The sequence below is a fragment of the Somniosus microcephalus genome, chromosome 2 (assembly GCF_052327205.1).
Source record: "Somniosus microcephalus isolate GS21.2 chromosome 2, FLI_Smic_1.0, whole genome shotgun sequence".
NCBI lineage: Eukaryota > Metazoa > Chordata > Chondrichthyes > Squaliformes > Somniosidae > Somniosus > Somniosus microcephalus.
In genome coordinates, this window is record NC_140988.1 from 96,998,278 (window position 1) to 97,016,907 (window position 18,630).

Here is an 18,630-nt window from a genome sequence, read left to right on the forward strand (position 1 = left end):
CAATGCATTGCCCTATATGTGCTCAGAATTGGAAGTGGCACAGCGAGGGGTGAGGGTGCTTTTCATCTGCAATGATAGTGGGGAGAGTGATAGGAATGCACAGTTCATTGTTCAGATCCTGTAGGGTGTGGAATGGAGGTCCTGCCAACCCTCATGTGCATGTGCCAGCCACATGTATGTGCAGCGTAAAGTTACACGAATCTGGCATGGATTAGTCCATCCCTTGCCTGATGGCCAGCAATGAGGTCACATGCTGGTAGCACTGGGACAGTCGCCTCCGCCAGGCATTCCTCATCTGCTACCTCATTCGGCTCTTCCTCCTCTGAGGAGGAGGTTGTCTGCTGTGCCACTTGTTCCTCAGGCAGCGGTAAGCCACGCTGCAGTGCAGTGTTGTGCAGGGTACAGCAGACCACAATGGTTCTGGAGACCCTGGCTGGTGCGTACTTTAGGGCTCCACCAGATCTGTCCAGGCATCTGAAGCGCATTTTGAGCAAGCCTATGGTTTGCTCTATGATGCTTCTGGTGGAAATGTGGCTTTGATTGTAACGCTCCTCAGCTTCGTTTGATGGCCTCATCAGTGTCATTAGCTATGTCTCCAAGTAGCCATCTGGAAAGTTGGGTTGGTGGATTGAAGAGCTGAGGCACAGTGGACTGCCGCAGGATGTACGAGTCATGGCAGCTGCTAGGGAACTTGGCGCACACATGCATAATGTTCTTCTTGTGGTTACACACCAGCTGCACGTTAAGGGAGTGGAAGCCCTTGTAGTTCACAAATACAGCTGGGTTATGATGGGGTGCCCTGATGGCCACATGTGTGCAGTCGATGACATCCTGCACTCTTGGGAAGCCTGCCATATTGGCAAACCCAACCGCCTGCGCGGTTACACTTGCTTCATCCATTGAGAAGTGGATGTAATTGGCCGACTTGCCAAACAGGGCATCGGTAACCTGCGTTATGAATCTGTGGGCGGCCAACTGGGAGATGCCGCTGATGTCTGCAGACGATCCCTGGAAGGACCCTGATGCAAAGAAGTTGAGTGCAGTGGTGACTTTGACAACCACTGGTAAGGAGTGTCCACCCGCTCCTCTGGGTTGCAGGTCTCGGTGCAGCATTGTGCAGATGTCTGCGACTACCTCTCATGAAAGTCTCAGCCTCCTTTAGCACTGCTGTACAGTCATGTTGAAGAAGCTCATCCTCTGCCTGTAAACCCTGTGTTGAGGGTATCTCCTGCGGCGCGGTGCAGCCCTGCGCTGACTGCCTCTGCCCTGTGCAGCATCAGGTGGCTCAGGAGAAGGTTGGCGCTCTTGTTGTCGGTGCTGCTGCTGCCACGGCTGCTCATCCTCCAAACCTGAGGACCATGATGAGTGAGTATCAATGGTTCCCATTGTGCTGGTGAAAATGTCACTTGAGGATGAAATGTTATAAGCACTCAGTCAAAGTGGAGAGAGGTTATTCCAAGGAGGTCACAGTGCATATAGATCTCACAACACACACTTACAACCTCAATACACCTGAAAAATGTCTTCCAAATCCTGCAATCAGAAAGTTCTGGCTTTTGAAATTGAACTGATGTGGCAGGTTAGCTTTAATGCTAGACACAATCAGCTGGCGTGTTCCTGGAACACCGTGGAACACACTGAAAATGTGGCAAAATTGAAAAGCCCTCTCAAAATAGCATTAAACAGGTAATTAACCTGCTGTTAAATACCTTAACTGCCTCTCCCGCCGCTTGGTGTCGGGTCTGATCAGGAGTCACAGACCCGACACTTTGGAAAGTCGCATGGAGGCAGGTTCGCAACCCACCACCAATCATCTTGGATTTAACTCCTGACTTGCCTCCAAACCTGCCCTCTGAGCACCAGCAAAATCACGGCCAAAGAGTCTACAAAGGGTTATAGATCGGTTAAGTGAGTGGGCAGAAATTTGGCAGATGGAGTATAATGTGGGAAAATGTGAGGTTATCCACTTTGGTAGGAAGAATAGAAAAGCAAAATATTATTTAAATGGAGACTACAGAATGCTGCGGTACAGAGGGATCTGGGTGTCCTCGTACATGAAACACAAAATGTTAGCATGCAGGTGCAGCAAGTAATTAGGAAGGCAAATGGAATGTTGGCCTTTATTGCAAAGGGAATGGAGTATAAAAGTAGGGAAGTCCTGTTACAACTCTACAGGGCATTGGTGAGACCACACCTGGAGTACTGTGTATAGTTTTGGTCACCTTATTTAAGGAGGGATATACTTGCATTGGAGGCAGTTCAGAGAAGGTTCACGAGGTTGATTCCTGGGATGAAGGGATTGTCTTATGAGGAAAGGTTAAGCCTATACTCATTGGAGTTTAAAAGAATGAGAGGCGATCTTATTGAAACATATGAGATCCTGAGGGGGCTTGACAAGGTAGATGCTGAGAGGATGTTTCCCCTCGTGGGGGAATCTAGAACTAGGGGGCATAGTTTCAGAACAAGGGGTCGTCCATTTAAGACAGAGATGAGGAGGAATTTCTTCTCTCAGATGGGTGTGAATCTTTGGAATTCTCTACCCCAGAGAGCTGTGGAGGCTGAGGCATTGAATATATTCAAGGCTGAGATAGACAGATTTTTGAACTACAGGGGAGTCAAGGGTTATGGAGAACAGGCAAAAAAGTGGAGTTAAGGCCAAGATCAGATCAGCCATGATCTTATTGAATAGCGGAGCAGGCTTGAGGGGCTGAATGGCCTACTCCTGCTCCTATTTCTTATGCTCCTATGTCTAACAGGCAGGTAATTACTGAGGCAAATGTACCAGTGAAATGTGATCATCAGTGACCTTTCTAATACCATTTCTGACCCATTCTCGGATAATCAGTTAAGTCTGTGAAACAAGCTTTATTAAAATGGCACTAAACATCATTACATAAAATTTCGTCGTGTTAAATATTAAGTGAATATTTCAAATGTACTCATGAAATAAAGGTAATATTCTAGGGATTTATATATCAATAAGGTGTACAATTTTTTAATAACAATTTTCATTGACAAGATCACAAGAAAGACAGATGAGGAAGGTTATTCAGATTATTTTATTTCATCCATCCACAAACATCTTATAGTTTCCCACATTCCAATTGTTTCTTAAATAATTCCAAGCATTTTGCCTCCACTACTCTACTCAGCTGTTTATTTCATGTACCGATCACTCTTTAGGAAGGTACCCTGATGTTACAAATGTAGACAGATGTGCATCAACAGTACACAATTGGGCAGGTAGACCCGAGCATGGCAGCAGCACATTCCCAGTGCAGTGGGAGATTTTTTGAGGCCAAACAGCAAGTGTATGCAATACTCATAGCCACAAAGATTATATAGATACCTGTTAATAGGTCCCACAATGAAGTCTCTGGGGGAAAAATTGGGTTGAGCCGCAAACGGGGCGCCAAGCTCGCCTGGGCGCCAGATTTTGCGCTGCGATCGGAGCAGCAGCGATCGCCGGAAATTCAGCTTGAGCGCCCCAAGAGGGACACGGGGCGAGGCTTGAGGCACTCCGCGTCCCTCTTAGGGCGCTGAAACTGAATATCGCAGCGCAACGTGCCACAGCGCCACACGCTGCGGCACGGCACGCTGCGGTACTGCAGGCCTTCCTCCCATTCTTAAGGGGGAGGGGCCTGCACCAGCGCGATGAGCGATTGGGAGTGCCGGCAAAAGAGCCCGGCACCGAGGAGAAGTGCCGGGCTCTCGGAAAACAGCCGGTAATGCTGCGGGGGGAGAACAGGAGGCCGGGGACGGAGGTGCTGGCAGGCGGCCGCTGAAAAAAATGGCCGCTCCGCACCTCCACCTTAATTTGCGCCACTGCCGCCACAGGTAGGCCCCGTGAACCAGGCGCGATTAGCGAGCGGCGCTACAGAGGCGGTCGCTGCCAAATATCATGATCGGGGCGGTAGCAGGGCACTGCGCACACCGATGACTTCATTGGTGGCGGCGCAGCGCAACAGGCTAACGCCGCCATTAGCGCCCCAGCTAAATATCACGGGAGGCATGGCCAGTGGCGCTAAAGCCACTGAGTGCCCTCTTTAGGCGCTAACTGGTGGCGCAGCCCACCGAATTTCTCCCCCTCTGTGTTTTCTCACCGGTTCACTCTCTGTGCCCTGCTTACCTGTTTGAAAAGGGTGCTACTGGACTTTCAGGATATTACTTCTTTTCTTTGCCCCTTTTAATTTTTACTTCTCTCAGATGCTCCACTTGTAATTTGCCTACATTCGTGCTGTAACTCCTCTCTCAGCTGCTCCTTTTAATTTTGCTTCATTTAGTTGCTGCTCTTGAGCAGGCAGCCTTCCCCTGCTTGATTTCAGGTAATTTAAGATGGTGGGGGCACTAGAACGTTGCATGCCACCCCCTCCCCCCGCCCCCCCCCCCCGACACTGCTGGGTTAAAATCAAACCTGCTGTTTTTGTATTATCTGGAAGAATGAATGTTGTGAATTTTCCTCTAATTTTCACTTTTATCGTGTTTGAGACTGTCCTGTGTGCCCTAATCTTCCACACCGAAAGAAAAACACCTGCTTGAAGTGGCATTATTTGATAAATACAAATAAAAGAGTATCAGTACTTTAAAGGGACCAGTTTTCATCTATAGGCATAAATTAGTTCTAAATGGTTAAGACTTGGTGAAATTGCTACCTGAAAGGTCTCTGCTGCTCTTAAACCAGCTGTTATAAAACATATGAGAACAGCACAGGTAAATTTGCCCTTTGGTTTGCTTCCATTTCTCTATAAAGTCCTCTGCTTTGAGTCTTCCTTAGATGATCAGACTGAAATCAGGTGCTAAATGCTAAGGTAGAATGAAATATGAAACTGATGTGTGGTATGTGGAATACTCTCTTTAGCTAGAATCCAAGGTGCAGCTGTCCAATCGTATTTCAGCACACTGGCCTATACCATGTACAGTATTTGCACTTAATTTCCTGATGGTGTCTGATCATTGAACTGGGTCACCAATCACATTAGGATTTTAATTTAGATTTTTCAACTAATATGGGGCAGAGCCAGGAACTTTGGTAATAAAGCTGGAGAAAGGGGAGAACCAAACTAACTTGAGAGGGATTCGTCAACTGATATTGACATCCCATATATAATCAGAGATTTCAGCACAAAAAGAGAGAATTTAGTCCATCATGTCTGTGGCAGCTTCCTCCTCAGAAAGACCTTTATTTTCCTGCTCTTTCCCTTCGCCCTATAATATTTTTCATAAACGGTTTATCTAATTCCTTCTTCAACTGCTACTTGTGGCAATATATTCCATATATTATTAACCTTTTGAATGAAAAAAATCTGTGACCCCCTACTTCATGCTGCTGGTGATAATCAACAACAACAAAAACAACTTGTATTTATATTGCACCTTTAACATAGTAAAACGTCCCAAGGTGCTTCACAGGCGCGTTAGCAAAAAAAATTTGACACCGAGCCACAGAAGTAGATACTAGGACAGGTGACCAAAAACTTGATCATAGAGGTAGGTCTTAAGGAGTGTCTTAAAGGAGGAGAGGTAGAGAGGCAGGGAGGTTCAGGGAGGGAATTTCAGTGCTTAGGGCCTAGGCAGCTGAAGCAAGGCCACCAATTTTGGAGCAACGAAAATCAGAGAGGCTAGAATTGGAGGAGCATAGAGATCTCGGAGGGTTGTATGGATGGAGGAGGGTACAGAGATAGGGAGGGGCGAGGCCATGGAGGAATTTAAAAAACAAGGATGAAAGTTTTTAAAAAGAGGCGATGCCGGACCGGGAGCCAATGTTGGTCAGCGAGCACAGGGGTGATGGATGAACAGGAATTGGTGCAAGTTAGGACATGGGCAGCAGAGTTTTGGATGAACTCATGTTTCTGGAGGGTGCAAGGTAGGAGGCCAGTCAGGAAAATATTGGAGTAGTCGAATCTAGACGTAACTGGGCCGGAGACTGGCGATTTTACGGAAGTGAAAGTTGGCGATCTTGGTGATTAAGAGGATATGTGGTCAGAAGCTCAGCTCAGGGTCAAAGGGCGAACGGTCTGGGTTAGCCTCAGACAGTGACCAAGGAGAGGGATGGTGTCGATAGCTAGGGAATGGAGTTTGTGGCACGGACTGAAGACAATGTCTTCGGTCTTCCCAATATTGGAGGAAATATCTGCTCATTCAATACTGGATGTCGGACAAGCAGCATGACAAATCAGAGGCAGTGGAGGAGCCGAAAGAGGTTGTGGTGAGGTACAGCTGGGTGTTGTCAGCTTAATTGTATACTTATGCCCTCTTGTTACTGATTCACTGACTGATGGTAATAATCTTCAGCTATTTACCCTCTCAGACCCTTTCATAATGTTAAACATTTCTATTAGATCTCTCTCCTTAACCTTCTCTTTTTATAGCCAGGGTTCTGGGGTGGTATAGTTTTGGCATTCTGCAGGGAAGGGGGAAGTTACCCAATCAGGCTGTGCCCCTGATCCAACCTTCCAGGTGATGCAACAAAAGATTTGGAAAGATGAACTGCCCTGGCTCATGTTGTTCTGATGCAGATTATCTCTGACTGACCAAGGTGGAGAACAGTTTAGGCTTTAGAAGCCATAGAGGAGCCTGTGTTCCACATTCCCAGCTGGTAGACTGGAAATGGCTATTTGAGGACAAAAGATTTTTTTTGTTTTACTGTGTACTGATTGTTACTGAGGCACTTGCAGCGAGGATGGAATTACAAAGAAAAAGACATTAAAAAGTGGAACTAGTAACTTAATCGTCATATTTTTAATATTCTTTGCTGACACAAATGTAGATGCTTAAGTGCTTCCATGGAAATATAAATCAACGTATTTAGAACTATTTTATAATTCTGCATATCATTTGGATAAGTACAGTGTATGGATTACCAAAAGTGCTACATCAGGACTCCAATGGCATAATATACAGAACTTTATAGCAAAGCACAGAAAATTATTAGACAATTCTAAAAAGGTTGGAAAGGACCTAGGGTTCTCAGGGCATGGTTCAACCCTGCTACTCAGCATATTTGTTTGGGAAGTTGTAAGAAAAGTAAGCTATATGCACCTTTTTGCCATTTTATCCAGTACTTCGTTCCCTATTGCTACTGCACAAAACAACAAAGATGGAACCTGAAAAGCCTCTTAACAGTGCAGCAAAAGCGATATTGTTACAAAGCGAAAGTCACCAGTGACGGGCAAAGGGGGGAAAAAATTAATTAACAGGAAATTAATTACAAAATAGAAGAAATATTTAATATAATTCAGCTAGTAAATCTGTGGTTTATTTACAGCAAATGCTGTAAAATGGTTAAATTAGATATGATACTAAAAAGGCACAGCTTTCCCTTTCTTAAATACACTGTAAACGTCAGATCTTTATGCATGCAGAAACATTTCACTTTACAAAAAAATTACCTTTAAAAAAGAGACTGTATTACAATTTTTCCTGCCAAAATATATTTCTTTCAAAAAATACTTTTCCCCGGCCTCCTTTTAACCTTTGAATATATCCCTTTTCATCTCATTGATACAGTTCTGTGTTATATCAGTCCCGGACCTTCATTAAGCTTTTCTTTAGTGTGTAGCGACGTACAGGACACCAAGCCTGCTAAAATAATTTTTAAAGCCAGCAAAACAAGAGGAGGAAAGTTTAAGGCAAAGTTCATCTTTAAGAGGATCACTTCTTGTGAAAAAGAAGTGATTTGGTCATTCCTGCTGTGACCTCTGGCAACTGGTCATTGATGATTTCCACCAGCATATCTGGGAACTCGATCTTCAGTGCCTTAGACTCCACAAACGTGTAGAAACAGAACTGCAGTAGCCCACTCACCAGCTGTAAGGGAAAGATGTGTGAGGTTAGAAACAGAAACTAAGATTTATACAGTTGCATCATGATTTTTAAAAATAAACTGGCACTTGCCCAGCCTGATGCCTTGGTTTCCTAGGCTTTGCCAGTTGACCTCAATCAAGGAGAGCAGGTAAACATATCACAACTGGTCATTCAGCACCCCTGCACCATCGTGCTTAGTAACTCCTACATTTGTTTTCTTACTGCTGAGTGATGCATAGCTGGATCCACAACTATGCAGACATTAAAACCAGTACTCGCAGCACTGGTTCGTTGGAACAGTATAAGAGGCCGAGGGGATTTGAGAAAGAGCTTTTTCACCCAGAGGGTGGTTGGAGTCTGGAACTCACTGCCTGAAAGGGTTGTGGAGGCAGAAACCCTCACAACATTTAAGAGGCATTTGGATGAGCACTTGAAATGCCATAGCATACAAGGCTACGGACCAAATGCTGGAATATGGGATTAGATTAGACAGGGCTTGATGGCCGGCGCGGACACGATGGGCCGAAGGGCCTCTATCCGTGCTGTATTACTCTATGACTCTATGACAGAGATGTCAGAGTGGGAGTGGAGCGGAGAATTAAAGTGATAGGCAACCGGAAGCTCGGAGTCACCCTTACGGACTGAACGGAGGTGTTCCGCAAAACGGTCACTCAATCTGCGTTTAGTCTCCCCAATGTAAAGGAGACCACAACGTGAGCAGCGAATATAGTATATTAAATTGCAAGAAGTACAAGTAAATCGTCGTTTCACCTGGAAGGAGTGTTTGGAGCTCTGGACAGTGGGAAGGGAGGAAATAAAAGGGTAGGTGTTGCATCTCCTGCACTTGCACGAGAAGGTGCCGTGGGCAAGGGAGGGTGTACTGGGGGTGATTGAGGAGTGGATCAGGGTGTCTCGGAGGGAATGATCCCTTTGGAATGCTGAAAGGGGAAGGGAAGATGTGTTTGGTGGTGGATGTGGCGGAAATGGCGGAGGATGATCCGCTGAATGTGGAGGCTGGTAGGGTGAAAGGTGAGGCCAAGGGGAACCCTATCGTGGTTCTGGGAGGGAGGGGAAGGGGTGAGAGCAGAAGTGAGGGAAATAGAGCGGACACGGTCGAGGGCCATGTTAACCATGGTAGAGGGGAATCCTCAATTGAGGAAAAACGAAGACATATCGGAAGCACTAGTATGGAAGGTGGCGTCGTCAGAACAGATGTGACAGAGACGGAGAAACTGGGAGAATGGAATAGAGTCCTTACAGGAAGCGGGGTGGGAGGAAGTGTAGTCCAGGTAGCTGTGGGAGTCAGTGGGCTTATAGTGGATATTGGTTGATAGCCTATCCCCAGAAATGGAGACAGAGAAATCGAGGAAGGGAAGAGTTGGAGATGGACCATGTGAAGGTGAGGGAAGGGTGGAATGAAATTTTCTAGTTCAGGTCGAGAGCAGGAAACGGCACTGATACAGTCATCAATGTACCGGAAAAAGAGGTGAGGGAGGGGACCTGAGTAGGACTGGAACAAAGAATGTTCCACATATCCCACGAAAAGGCAGGCATAGCTGGGACCCATGTGGATTCCCATAGCAACACCTTTAATTTGGAGGAAGTGAGTGGAGTCAAAGGAGAAGTTGTTCAATGTGAGAACAAGTTCAGCCAGGCAGAGGAGGGTGGTGGTGGATGGGGACTTGTTGGGCCTCCGTTCAAGGAAGAAGTGGAGCGCCCTCAGGCCATCCTGGTGGGTGATGGAGTGTAGAGGGATTGGATGTCCACAGTGAAAAGGAGATGGTTGGGGCCATGAAACTGTTAAAGTGGCAGAGGGTGTCGGAAGAGTCGCGGATGTAGGTCGGAAGAGACTGGACAAGGGGAGAAAAAAGAGTCGAGATAGGAAGAAATCAATTCCGTGGGGCAAGAACAGGCTGAAACGATGGGTCGACCAGGGCAGTCCTATTTGTGGATCTTGGGAAGAAGGTAGAAGCGGGTTGTGCAGGGTTGGGGACTATGAGGTTGGTGGCCATGGAGGGAAGATCTCCAGAGGCGATGAGGTCGGTGACGGTCTTGAAAATGATGGCTTGATGTTCGGTAGTAGGGTCATGGTCCAGGCGGAGGTAGGAGGAGATGTCAGAGAGTTGGCATTCAGCCTCCGCAAGGTAGAGGTCAAAGTAGAGGTCAAGCGCCACCCTTGTCAGCAGGTTTAATGACAATGTTGGGGTTGGATCTGAGGTAACAGATTGCTGCAAGTTTAGAGGGAGGTAGGTTGGAGTGAGTGAGGGGAGCAGAAAAATTGAGACGGTTGATGTCACACCAGCAATTCATAATGAAAAGATCTAGAGAGGGTAAGACGCCAGAGGGAGGGGTCCAGGTAGAACAAGAATTCTGAAATTGGGAGAAAGGGTCCGCTGTGCGGGGGGAAGATTTCTGGCCAAAGAAGTGGGCACAAAGACGAAGGCAACGGAAAAATAGCTCAGCATCGTGCCGAGCTCGAAATTCATTGAGGTGGGGCATAAGGGGATAAAGCTCAGGCCTTTGCTGAGGACTGATCATTTGAGGTCAGAGAAGGGAAGGTTAGAGGGGATAGTGAAAACACGGCGGGGGTGAGATTGGAAGAAGGGATGAGGTCAGAGGAAAGTGATGGGGAAGAAGGTTCCGGAGGGGCGTTGGTGTCCAAGAGTTGTTGAAGCTTGCGATCCTTGACATCTGAAAGGAAGAAAAAAAGTATTTTGTTAAAGCGCCGGATGAGGCGAAGGATGAAATGGAACAGCGGACCAGGACAGCTTTGAGATAGTGAGTTGGTGCTGCTGAAAAGAGAGGTGGAGAGTGTGCATGTGGCAACGCATGGCATTGAGCGTGGATCTCAGAATGCGGCGAGAGCAGTGGTTCGAGGAACGTTGAATATCTTGGAGATATCTGTAATCCTGGGTGGATCCAAAACATGAAGGGTGGAATTTCAGTTGGAATCCAAACAGCTACACTCGTTCTGTTGCTCCATGGGACTCAACTCTCGGTACAATTTATTTTGCAGTTAGTAGTATTCCAGTACCAGTTAGGTTTATGCCTGTTAGGAATAATTAGGGAGAACTTCTGCCGGGGTTCTCGGTACTGCCAGTACTTCGGCATAAACTGACAGTTTTTAGCTGGTTCCGCTGTTTCTCCGGGGGCTCCGCCGAAGTTGCAGCAGTAGACTGGGAGAATCCTTGCGGAAATTGCTGCTGAATGTGTCTTGTAGACTGTGATTTGGGAGAATCCCTGTAGAAATTGCTGCTGAATATGTCTTGTATGTGTGCGCGCTCCAGGATTGAATAACAGAAGCCCACCTGCAGGTGAGCGAGAGATTCCTGTGCAATGCAAACTACACAGTCATTGGAAACAGCTTTCAAATGTCAAACAAGTTAAGAAGCCACTTCCAGTATTGCAGATCACTGCATAAAGCCACCTATTTTTTTTTGAAGATTAGGCCCTGAAATTGCACTGGGGTTCAGCTGGTCTCATGTTGTGACTCTGGCAGGAGACCAGCAGAACCCCCAGGAAACTAGCAGTGATCCATGATTCCAGAGTTATCCCAGGAGACCGGGAAAACTCACGTGTAATTCTGGACCTGGTAACATTACCAGTTGACAAACAGCCATGGTAGTGAAGTTTAGAGAACTGTCTAATTTCCCGCCTCCCCCCGCCCCCAACAACACAAATTGCATCAGTGAAGCGTATCACTAAAATCTGGAGGAAATGATTATAGCAAGACTTCCCGTCCACTTGCTTGGGAAAAGATCCTCTCTTGTTCCAAGCTGTATCATCAACTGTCCAGCAGAGAGCAGTGTGGTGACTGTGTGCTAACAACAAGCTGATTCCAGCTGTGGGATCACTCGATTTTGTCAGCAACCAAAACAAATTATAAGAGGAAACAACTTTTCAGCACCAGTTTTAAGTGAGCTTCAGCTGTCCTCAAACTGTGGTTATGATGAAAAAAGTGCATTTATTCAATGTTGAGACCATGTACCATCTAATATTTTTACTTTGGGAAATGTTTAACTACAATTTTGAAAAAGGGAGCATTTTTGCTCCCTAGCCAGGACTGTAGCTTCTAGTTCTGCCTATTTAAAGACTTAACAAAGGCATGAGAACCAATAGCATTCTATATCCCACTGTGTTTATAACTTGTATAATAAGCTACTAACAGGTGTTAACTGATCTCATAGGGAAGAAATGCAACAAAAATCAAAACCTATCCCACAGTATTTTGGCAGCCACAACACACATCATTGTCTACTATTAGTTTACAGAAGCTCACGTGGCAGAAGCAGATTGGAATTACTGCCAGTGGGATTTGCTAATTATATCACACAACTGACTGACACAGCTAACTGAAGGGACTATTTTTGAGTTGAAATCACACTGTGCAATATCAATAACCAAATGGATTTAATAAAATGGTGGTCAGAGGATTTCATACAAACAGACTTCTATCAATTTAATTAACACAAAGATTCAGGTATATAAATGACACATTTTAACCTGGCTTCTGGCTTAACTCTGCCTTAATAATGGGCAACTGTGATTTTGAGAAAATCAAATTCTGTTGTGTTGACTAGGATTTTTGGAGTAGCGTCCTGTCCTGTCTGTGCCGTTTGGAGTCTTCTGATTCATTCACTTTTGTATTCCAGTTAATTTAAGTCTAGTTTTTAGGTGATAGGATATCAATGTGAGAGGAAAAAATTCTGTCAATTTATATGAGGTTTATCAGTATAGTACATTAAATCAGTCATTCAATGTTATGAAAGCAAAATATTGCAGATGCTGGTTCTGAGGAAAGGTCATCGACCTGAGATGTTAACTCTGTTTCTCTCTCCACAGATGCTTCCTGACCTGCTGAGTATTTCCAGCATTTTTTGTTTTTAATTCAATGTTGAGATCAGAGGGCATTTTTCTTGCAAGAGTTTATCACTTTTAAATTCAATCCATTTTTACAAACCATTTTAATAAACAGTTCCAGCAATAAATACTGAGAATTACTCAATGTTAATGTCCAATTTGTACATTTGTGACCAGTTTCAACCACCCTTACGTGTAAAAACTCATTCTATATAATTACATTTTTATGTGTGCACCCTATGTGAATGTAGCTCTGTATTGCGCCGGGGTGGGGGGGGGGGGGGGGAGTGGAGTGTGTCACACAATAGAATCATCTCTGCCTGGGATCTGCTCTGGCAAATTCATCCGAGGTCCAAGTCTCCCGCCTCAAGATAAACTCTGTGCTTTAAGAAAATAAGGTTCCTGTCCCAAATAAAGCCACCCGAAAACTAATCCAAAAATGGGGAGATAATGTTCTCACATATTGATCCACAATGCACATTTGGGTTGCTAATTCTGAAGCTGTGAGAAGAACCTGACACAAGGAAGTGCCGACTGTGTGCACGTTGGGGGTGGCTGAAAGTTGCACAGGGACATCATGGCACACAGTCACACTTGCGCACTTCTTTCAGCTGGCTTTTTCTCTATTTTCCACACACACTGGGGCTCCCACTGCAACAGCAGGAACGTTCTGGACAAATACCAAAAGAGCTGTGAAGTTTCAAAATCAATGATGCGACAAAAGTGCCAATTTCCCCCCTCTACCACAAAAAACCGTTGCGTTTGTCTGTCTACCTGCTCTGTGCAGGAGACTGGTGATAAATAAAAGAAATGCATCATGTCAACTGACAAGTAAAGGCCAGGTGATCATATAATCCATGATCTACAAGAAAATATAACATAAACCAAGCAAGGGATTTCATCCGCCAGTGATTATCAATGTGCCTTTTAGTGAATATATCTCTGCTACCTCTCACAATAAAAGAGCATCAGTATCCCCAAAAGCCATTTACTATCTTATGCTTTTCATCCACTTTGTTCTAGCTTGTTTTTATACTAATTGTGAGTAGGCATCCTCTCACCAATGCCATTCTATAAATGGACACACTGATGTTGCAAGAAACCATCACTCAATGATCTGGCCACCAAGAGCTGTTCAAAGCCAATTCCGTTTGAGCAACTCGTGACTGGGAGATCTGAGGTTAAATCTCACTCTCAGTGAACATTTTCCTTATGCCAGACTTGCATTTGCTGAAAAAAAAGGAAATCTGGCTCAAGGGTCAGAAATAGAATTTTGCTACATCTGAAGAGGTTTCAAAAGGGGAATCACAAAGTCCTTTAGTAATTAGAATATAAAAACCGTGAAATCGCACAATCACACAATGTTATTTTCTTAAACTTACCTCATGCATACAGTCAAGGACTTTGGTCAACTGATAAAACCGTTGCCAGTTTTGTCCAGAGTTATTTTCATTTCTTGCGATAACTCTCCTCAACTCCTTGATATAGTTTGTCCTCATTTCATCAAATGCAGCTTGACTTTTCAGGCCATCCTTCGGAACTGTATGGTACAGAATAAAGGGCAGATTCTGTCAATTAGGATTCAGACGGGCTTTTAAAAAAAAACGTAGAATCCATTCAAGTTCCAACAAACCCCATTATATTGTTGCTCTTAGACCAACAATAAACAAGCTGGCACACGCTGAATTTTAATACCCAAGGCCTGTGTTGGAATAAGCTCAAGTGCTCTCCCAGTCATTCATCAGTGGGGAATTTTCCAGACCGTCATGTTTAATGAGACAGTGTTTTTGTTACATGGCCAAAGACTCTGTGGCTAGTTTCCATCCTGGTCCATTCAGTGGTATCAGGAGGCAATGCAAACTATTTGGTTCTTACACAGACAAATCTATGTAAGAACCAAACAGATTAGACAGATCTTCCAAGAATTTTCTAAGACTCTCACAAACTTCCAAAGCAATTTTCAAAACCTGTCCCTATTTTAAAGGATCTGAAAGCACCAGCCCTGGGAGATTTTCCAGGATTTTGATTTTAGCAAGGCTTCATGGTCATGCTCCAAGAGCCCTGCACTGAAAGAAATACAGATGCATACATGAAAGCTTCGTGAAGTAGAGGGACTAGGGGTTCAAAATATGTAACAGCCTTACACTTACCTGTATTGGGGCCGGATTCACAGCCAGTGGATTGGTTGTGGCATATGTATGTACTGCTTTTATGTTTAAGTTTACTCCAGCTTATTTTTTTATGCCCTATTTTCTTCCCCTTCCTCTCTTATTGCTGGGGGATTGTTCCACAAATTCTGGAATATTTTACGCATGTAGCCATTCTTCAAAACAGTTGGTGCTGACAGGCTATTGCACCATGGAGATCATAACAGCTGATCCCAATCGTGTTCTCAGTTAACATCCATACTTTCTAGTGGTCAGGAGCAGGATTATTTCTCTCCTCTGTAGTCCACAGGCACTGAGACAAATGCTGTGTCCCAACTGCAGCCATGGCTATGACCAGCTGGCTCAGGACACACAGGGAATCGAACCGAGGTCCTTCTGGTCTGTGTGCCTTAGTGCAAGGTTTCTCGCTAACTTTTGGCCGAGATCCACAATTCCAAACAGTGACTTGCTTGAAGAGTGCTCTTGAAAGGTGGCAGTATAAGCAGGACTGGACTTATGGCTGGAAGTAAGACTGCGAATGGTAGAGCCAAACATTGGGCTCTGCTGGCTTTAGTCCTATTACCAGGCAGTGACTTTGTTCACTGGCCCATGAGGACAGTGCAACTCGTTTTTTTCTAAACGGTAATAAACTTGTCTTTTAAGGAAGAACAGGATAAATAAAACTGACCAAACATTTAGTAAATAGAAGAACCAAAAATAGCATATCTCAGACCTTTCACTTGTTTTAAGCAGGTTATCCTGGGAATAATCAGCCAATCAAAAAACCAGTAATGGCACACAAGATTCCTAACCAGGTAAAATTAGCTGATTATTTCATCTGAAACTATGGTTGGCCAAGGTCTCTGATCCATTATGTCATTTGTCTCTAATCTTTGTAGTGACTTGTGTGGAGCATAAACCCCGGATTGGAACTGTTGGGCCAAATGGCCTGTTTCTGTGCTGTAAATATTTTGGAATCTAAGGGAGAGTTCACAAGAAATTCCCTCATTGCATACAATTTTTTAAGATCATGAAAAAGTTATGTGTTGTCAGTTTGCAGGTAGATGACTTGAGAACATTTAACTCACTTTGCATCCCTGCAGAAATTACATTGAATTATGTTGCAATAACAAGACAACAGAAAGGACAATAAGGATAACATTATTGTTAGATTTGGGATTCTAAAATGAAGGCCGGAATTTTAATCTGGAGGCGGGTCGAGAGCAGGGCAGCTAGAAAGTGGTCGAGAAACCCGGAAGAACGGGTAGCCTGATTAGCATTTGAAAGCTCTGTTTCCCACCTGCAGCCGGCCAGATGGAGAGACTGACTGACTGTTGGACGGGTAGACGTACGGCACTAAGCCACAGAGAGGAGGGAGGGATCGGGGGGGGGGTGGAGGTTGGGGGCCGGAGGAGGATTGGGGCCGGAGGACCGGGGCTGTAGGAGGAACGGGACTGGAGGAGAATTGGGGCTGGAGGGGGAGGTCCAGATGGTGATCAGGGGCTGGGGGGGGGGGTGAGGTCAGAAGGACAGGAAGGCGATCAGGGGGGTCGGAGGGGGGAGATTGGAAGGCCGGGAAGGCAATTGGGGGGCCATAGGAGGTAGGTCGGTGGTCAGAGGGGTGGTAGGGGGAAAGGTTGGGTGGAAATCAGAGGCCTCGTAGGGGGAAATCGGAGGTCTCGGGGGGAGTGGGGGAGGATCCAGCAGTCCTCGCCTCCCTTTAGCTGGTGGGTTCCCCGAAGCCTGGGAAACCCAGCCAGCCAGAGTTAAATTTGAAATGGTGGATCACCATGAGTCACGTCAGCCTCATTTTAATATTTAAATGGACGACCCGCCTCCTGGGAGAGGGTTGGCTGCCTGCCCCCCATCCCGCTTTCATTAAAACCGGAAGTGGGCATGTTGGAGGCAGTTTGGGGTCAGGATTCAGTTTTTTAACAAAAATCTAGGCTGACACTCCAGTGCAGTACTGAGGGAGTGCTGCACTGTCGGAGGTGCCGTCTTTCGGATGAGACATTAAACCGAGGCCCCGTCTGCCCTCTCAGGTGGACGTACAAGATCCCATGGCCTAGTTCGGAGAAGAACAAGGGAGTTATCCCCGGTGTTCTGGCCAATATTTATCCCTCAATCAACATCACAGAAACAGATTACCTGGTCATTATCTCATTGCTGTTTGTGGGAGCTTGCTGTGTGCAAATTGGCTGCCGCATTTCCTATATTACAACAGTGACTACGCTTCAAAAAATATACTTCATTGGCTGTAAAGCGCTTTGGGACGTCCAGTGGTCATGAAAGGCGCTATATAAATGCAAGTCTTGCTTTCTTTACTTACCATGTCTTTTAGCCTCCCACCTAACCCCAACCCACCTATTTTTGAGGGTTAAAATTCCCCCCATACGGTCTATTGACTCCTGTATCCGATTTTCAGGAATCTGATATTGGATTTGAGGAATTAAGGTAGTGAAAAATGTGTTGCAGTAATGGCGGTTTGCTCCCGGATTTTTTTATATACATGTTTTGCAAATATATGATCTAGTTCTAGTATTCATTATTGGGCTTTAGACAGAACATCAGTATTCAGACGACCTGTGCATTTACTGCATTGTCAACTTGGGCAGCTGGAATTCCTTTTTTTCCATCTAACTAGAATGTGAACTGTCCACTGGACTTGGATCTAACAGTACCTGCGTATACTTTGCAATGATATTGATTTTGACTTTATTGCAAAGTATGTATTTGTGAATTCAATAGCAGTGGTTTGTTAGATTCTTTCTGTTGTTCAAGATTCAAATGCCATCACGCACACCTTGGGGTTGATTTTAACTTTCTGCCGGGTGGGATCCACTGCGCCCATTTTACGTGGGCAGGAAAAGTGGGCGGGTGTTAAATAAGTGGCAGGCCTAATGCTGCCCGTTTACTGCCCAGTGGCAACAGTTAAAATCCACCCCCTTATTTCTTTTATTGGGATAATTCTATGATCCTGCATTCCCAGTGGGAGTCACGCTTACAGGAGAGGAGGTTGGTCAGAGAATTGGGGTCACAATGTTGTGGCCCTATCTCCGACCTGCACTCCCTTCAAGCGTGATATCCCTGTGGTGAGTTTGGAATTGCTCTTACTGTTGATGTGTTCACACCAGTGAGAGCAAGGAGCAGACACCACAGGGGTAATTATCTGACTTTGCTCTCCTGGAGGGGAGCCTTAGCCGCAGCTAGCATACATCTGAAATTTGGGCGCTCGCTGCACACGATTTTCTGGACATTCATTTGTCAAAAAATCATCACATAGCATGTTCAGATTTTCAATATGTGGTTTTGGCAGATGAAACTACTCATCAGAAGCATGGTCAGAAAGTTATCCCAAATCTACAGTACTTCAAAATAATTATAAATCCAAGAAAAATATATGCTAATGTAAATGATCTGTTTTCTTTCATCCTCTCCTATTCTATTTTGTATCCGTGACTTCTTTCTTCTGTGTCTCTCTTCTCTGTTTTCTGTCCCTTGCTCTCGTTTCTTCTTGATCTCTGCACAATCTGCTCACTATCTTTTCTATAGTCTCCAACCCTGCCTGAACTTCTCTTCCTGGTTTTCAGTCATTGACATTCTGTAGTTGTACAGTGCACACTGCTTCAAAGAGCCACATCTCAAGCTTCCCAGTGTGTTCTCATGTGCATGGATTGCTTCCGCACAAAAAAAGTACTATTTGATGTTATTCGATTTTAGCGATCAGCAGTTGTAGTGATCCTTTGCTTGTAAAGATCAGTCCTTGCCAATCTTGTAACCCATATGCATCTGTGTGATTGTATTCATTTAGAATTGAAGT

The 18,630-nt window shown here is 45.1% G+C and overlaps 1 protein-coding gene and 1 non-coding gene across 4 annotated transcripts in view; both read right to left on the reverse strand.

Moving 5' to 3' along the window:
* Positions 1–6,716: 6,716 nt before the first annotated feature.
* Positions 6,717–18,630, reverse strand: part of nr3c2 (nuclear receptor subfamily 3, group C, member 2) — a 591,892-nt gene continuing 579,978 nt past the window's right edge. For all 3 annotated transcript variants that reach the window (XM_086011569.1, XM_086011577.1, XM_086011586.1), the window contains 2 exons: positions 14,046–14,203; positions 6,717–7,806 (listed from right to left, as the gene is read on the reverse strand). In XM_086011569.1, coding sequence (XP_085867695.1) covers positions 7,651–7,806; positions 14,046–14,203 — 314 coding nt within the window. In that variant the 3' untranslated portion in view covers positions 6,717–7,650. The remainder of the gene's footprint in view (positions 7,807–14,045; positions 14,204–18,630) is intronic.
* On the reverse strand, positions 13,304–13,364 carry LOC147122827 (U7 small nuclear RNA). The gene has a single exon (XR_015075131.1). It is a non-coding gene; the product is annotated as a U7 small nuclear RNA (small nuclear RNA).